This window comes from Rhincodon typus, chromosome 8, assembly GCF_021869965.1.
Source record: "Rhincodon typus isolate 14 chromosome 8, sRhiTyp1.1, whole genome shotgun sequence".
NCBI lineage: Eukaryota > Metazoa > Chordata > Chondrichthyes > Orectolobiformes > Rhincodontidae > Rhincodon > Rhincodon typus.
In genome coordinates this window covers 77028433-77033509 of record NC_063339.1, presented here as the reverse complement: position 1 = coordinate 77033509, position 5077 = coordinate 77028433, and the positions used below count along the sequence as shown (strand labels likewise).

Below are 5077 nucleotides of genomic sequence, written 5' to 3'. Positions count from 1 at the left end.
TTTGCACATAGTTTTAAGGTGGAAATGACATATTACAACTGTTTTTAGTTACCATATATGCTATAATATAGTAGACATTACGAAATGAATCAAGAATTGTCACTTAAAATAAATACTTATAAGCAAGAACTAAAAGTCTTATGGTCGAGCAATAAAGACAGGAGAACTATTGACAGGAGTTCTTTCAACCTGGGCGGTATGTTCAGCACCCACTCGTTTTCAGTCTTTGCCTGCGAATCAATCCTCAGGAGTTGTCGCAAGTTTGCTCAGTTTGCACACAATGATGCTTTTTGTCTCTAAACTTTCAACGACCTGGCAGTTAAAATACCGAGGCAAGAGTTTCTCATGGAAAAGTGCAGAATCATTACTCCTTCGTATTTCAGTAGCGAGGTAAATTGTGGCCCCTTGCCTGGCGAGATAGCGTAAAGTTTCTATTAATGCCGGGTAGGAAACTGAGCTATAAACAATGTCCGAACCTAGTACGAAATCATAGACAGTAGAAAATTTAGTTTGGTCTTCACCCCATGTCAGGGCGCGGACTTTCACACGATGTTGGCAGGCAGCAGGAACATTGATGGAGACATTGTTTTCTATTTGTTTCAGGATGTTCGGTTTATCTGTTATGGTTACATCTCCACCTGCAAAGAGAAAAATCGATCTCCTTAAATTGTTTGCCACTGATTGCTGCTTATACTTTGTGATAAGGAAGCAAAAAGTAACATTCAAAAAAGAATTATCACAAAATAATGCCCACGAAGTGCCTGACAGTTTTATGCCTTATTATTTTACCTGGTGCTGATAGCCTGCATTTACAGGGAAAACTTTCATTTTGCAACCTATCCCTCACCAAGGCAACAATATCTTTACTTAGGACCAGTACGTAGTCCTATTCTACTAAAGTCGTACATGTTTGCAGATCTCTTTAATTGGGGTATGTTAGTCCATGCTTGCTTATCAACAAAGTGACAGAAGGAGCTATTAAGCTGGAATTACAGAAGAATAAGCATTTCGTTTACAAACAATTTCTGGTTCTGCCAGGGACACTCAGCTCCTGACATCATTGAAGCATTGGTCCAAGCGTGGTCAACAGAACTGAACTCCATAGGAAAAGTGATCGTGATTGCCTTTGACATCAAGGTGGTGTTTAGCTGTTTTGGCATTAAGGAACGAAACAAAAACTAGACAATGGCAATCGGGGTAAGACCTTCTGTTTCATGAAGACACACTTAGCTCCAAGTAAGATAGTTGTGGTTATTGGAGCTTAATTATCTCAGTTCAAAAACATCACTGGAGGAACTCCTTACAGCAATGTCATCGGCCCAATATCTTCATCTCCTTTATCAATGATTGAAACTTCATTGACTTGAAGGTTGAACTGGTTTCCTGTGCAAGATTGCTGTTTGACCTGCTGAAAACTTCCAGCATCACCTGTCATTATTTCAGCGCCTGCAGTCTTTTATGCATTTACGTTATTGTTTACTTCCGTTTACCTGAAGTGCCTGTGGATTTCTTTAGCAGCTAATCATAGGCCTAACTGGAAACATGTCTCTTGCATTCACAGTCTCAAAGGCGCAAGGGTATAGTATCTCATAACTTCATTCACCCAAGACTGGCGAATAACTGCTGACAAGAAAAAAGCTAGGCTACACAAAGATTTTACAGGATGGTAAATAGATACTGCCACTACCACCACTTCAGATGAATGTAAAATCATCCAGGCTGCTATCTGATGGTGAAACATGCCTGAGTCATCAACAACGCTCTTCCGTCAATCAACACTAGTGACTCACGTTAAGTTAGCGACGAGTTCAATATTGCTGGAGGAAATCTGTCCGCAAAAGTGGGAGAGTACCCGCAGGAGTGGCTGCATTTCATTGGCTTGAGGAGTCCCCGGGGACTGCAGCGAGGCTATATAGATGCAGACGCCACTGTTTCCAGAAATCTTCACACTTGCTGACAGCAAAAGGTTCGGCTTTCCTTTTACTTGACACGTTTTAAGGTCACGCTGGTGCTCTGATTTGGGTGTGGGAAAGCTGCTTCTGCATTGCTTTGTGTAGAGTCACCAGATCATTTCCAGCAGTCAAAATAGAGAAATAGTTGTGGGCTTGTTGTATGGAAAGCTTGCAGGACCAAAAACGTAACTTTAAATTCTAAAGTTTTAAGCAAAGAGAGTGCAGTCATCTTAATTCATGTTTACCAATGGCTCGGGAGTTTAACCGGTATCATATCTCAGTCATCCATGAGTGTTAGCGTTGTAACACTGCTCACAGGTACACCATTGTCATTGTGGTCCCGACTAGTGCCTGATGTTAACAATTGTGTGGTTCAGGACATTTCTCTCACTTACCGAGTAAAGTCGCTAAAATCCCTACGATTCCCGTCCCCGATCCCAGCTCAATCACTTTCTTGCCAGTGAAACTGATCTTCTCGTTCTGAAAGTACTGGCAGAGAGCAATCCCCTGAAAATGTGGAACACGTGCCTTAGAAGTAAAAAGCCAGTTGTTGATCGTCCCTTAAACAACACCACCCTCCCTTCTACTCACCACCACACACCCAACCAAAAGGAGGGGAAGGAAGACTGATAGAGACCGTTGCTCCTCCAACAACAATCGCCCCCTTCCCCATGGCCTCGGGGACACGTGCTGATGCAATACCCGCCAGGAGCAACGAAGAAGAGGAATTGAACTGATCTCCACCAGCTCCGAACCGCCCCTACCGCGCAAAACCCCAAACCTACTCGCCACTTAACAAATGCAGCGCTGGGGTTGTGGTACTTAATGTCAAAGAAGTGGAAGACGCCAACTCTGTCTGGTCCTTGCAGTTTGAAGTCCTCATTTAAATATGGAACTTCCCATGAAGTGAACGACCCCATAAGGGCTGGCATTAGAAACGATGCCAACTCTACCCACCTCCCAACCTCAGGAGAATGTTGGCTTCATCCAAACAAGACCGGCTCATATGATTGTGGAGCAGCGCAGGTCAGGAACGCTCAAGGGGAAGGGCAAGGGGAAGTAGGTGGGAGGGGAGGGGGGAAGAGGCGGGGAATTGCAAGACCAAAGTGTAAAACACAACCCATCGATACAGCGAGGGCAGATTATTTAACTAGCTTCACAGGACTCTGAGTAAATCAGAGATTACTGCCACAGACACACACTGTGCTGCCTAGAAAGGGTGAGGGAAGCGCACGACCCAGTTAACTGTATAGTCATACAGCATAGAAACAGACACTTCGGCCCAAATAGTCCATGCCGACTGGGCTTCCTAAACGGACTAGGCTCATTTGCTTGCGTTTGGCCCTTATCCCTGTACCTATACCGAGCCATTTACCTCTCCAAATGTGGTTTAAATATTATTGTTGTACTCGCCTCTATCGATTCTTCTGGCAACTCCTTCCATATGGGCACCACCCTTTGTGAGAAAATGTTGCCCTCTCACGTCCCTTTTAAATCTTTTCCCTCTCACGTTAAACCTATGCCCTCTAGACTCCCCTACCCTGGGCAAAAGGACCTGGCTCTTCACCTTCTCCATGATTTTATAAACCTCTATAAGGTCACCCCTCAGCCTCCAATGTTCCAGAACAAAATAAAGAGTTCCAGCCTACCCAGCCTCTGCCTATAACTCAAACCCTCCAGTCCTGGTAACAACTGTGGGCAACATGGGACAGATTGTGGATCTATTCCCCAAATCCAGGCGGTTATTTCAGAAAAGGAAGAGCGGGTCAACATCACCACAACTCGCACAGAAACACCGTGACAGGGTCTGCAATTTGAGACATGACAGAGGCACGGTCTCTGCCTGCACTCTATTATTCCCTTGACTTACAGCTTCCCAGACATAAGCAGAAAAGCCGAGGTTAGCATTGATGAATCGAGAGATTCTGAGACTATATCCGCAGAATTCGTATTTATTCTCATATACGATGGGATTCGACACGCCAACTTCGTCTCTCGCCACATCGTCTACCCTCCAGGCATAAGTCATCGTTTTTTTCCCAAATGTCCTCTGGAATTCTTCTGACCCTTTGGGAACTGTGGCGAGATTCTGTCCAGCAGCAGGAGTGGAGAGCACGTCGAAGATTTCTGGACGCAGATGAGTTTAAATTTATATAGCCCCGCTGCAGTTCCCCAGAAGTCTTCACAGCCAATGAAACGCAGTCACTCCTCAAGCAACCTCGCTAATTTCACATGAGTCACCAGTGCCCACGGAGGGAAGAGCGTTGGTGATGGCTGAGGGATGTTTCACCATAAAATAGTGACCTGGATCATTTTACACTTATCGGGAGATAGTGGCAGCAGACACGAGAATTGTATTTATCAGTCCGTAGAATGTTTTTTTTGTGCAAGTTCACCTGCATTATTTGTTGTCAACAGTTACCTCAACACCCCGATCACAAAAACAGTACAAGGGCGGTCATGTGAAGCAGGAAGCGAATCCAATTGGTGGGAAAGGATGATTTGGGACAAACGCGCGGTCGCAAATATAAATTATATAGAGATGCTAGCACCGTGCTCTCCTGCAATGCCGTTCATTCTTTTTGAAGCTCTGACGTTCGGATACGATTCCAACACTATATAGTCAACCCTCAACCAGGAAGCAGTGGCAACGGTTTTCTCATATGAGGTGATGGGGAAGAGCCGAGGAGGGAGGATGGGGAGCGATTGATGGGGTGATGTGTATTTCGATCAAGCTCAAGAAAAAGCTCAAGCACAGCGCCGATTGTAGGGACTGAAGCGTGAAGATCAAACGGATGCAACAATCTGCATGTTCTTGTTTTTGGTCACCATTTGTTAATTTGCTATCTGAAGCGGCGAGAAGAGAAGGCTTTTATTCTGCTTCGCTTGGAGTTTTACTGAGAAGGTGAAACGTACGCTCGGACCGCCTGGAGCCCAGAGAAGTTGGAGCCTGAGATATTCCTGAGACGCATTAAAAATATGGAATGCTACAATGGAACTGGTGCTGGCGAAGGGAATTACAGAACACAGTGTCCTGAAAATAAACACCCGCATTTCAATGCGAGTTTCCGTTTACTCTTGTGCCCTGTGCTACATGATTGAGTAACAGAAAACAATGTAGTGGT

The 5077-nt window shown here is 44.8% G+C and overlaps 1 protein-coding gene across 1 annotated transcript; it reads right to left on the bottom strand.

Moving 5' to 3' along the window:
• Positions 1–237: 237 nt before the first annotated feature.
• On the bottom strand, positions 238–3981 carry LOC109916748 (EEF1A lysine methyltransferase 3-like). Its single transcript, XM_020516483.1, has 3 exons — positions 3823–3981; positions 2348–2459; positions 238–638 (listed from the first exon to the last, which is right to left on the bottom strand). Exons 1-3 carry the CDS (start codon positions 3979–3981, stop codon positions 238–240), a joined length of 672 nt encoding a protein of 223 aa, XP_020372072.1.
• Positions 3982–5077: the final 1096 nt, after the last annotated feature.

Excerpts from the sequence above, each read along its gene's own strand:
- LOC109916748 (XM_020516483.1), bottom strand. The coding sequence starts at position 3,981 with ATGACTTATGCCTGGAGGGTAGACGATGTGGCGAGAGACGAAGTTGGC. Across the intron at positions 2,460-3,822 it reads CTGCTTATGTCTGGGAAGCT|GGGATTGCTCTCTGCCAGTA; the intron begins GTAAGTCAAGGG and ends CCACATTTTCAG. Across the intron at positions 639-2,347 it reads GATTTTAGCGACTTTACTCG|GTGGAGATGTAACCATAACA; the intron begins GTAAGTGAGAGA and ends TTCTCTTTGCAG.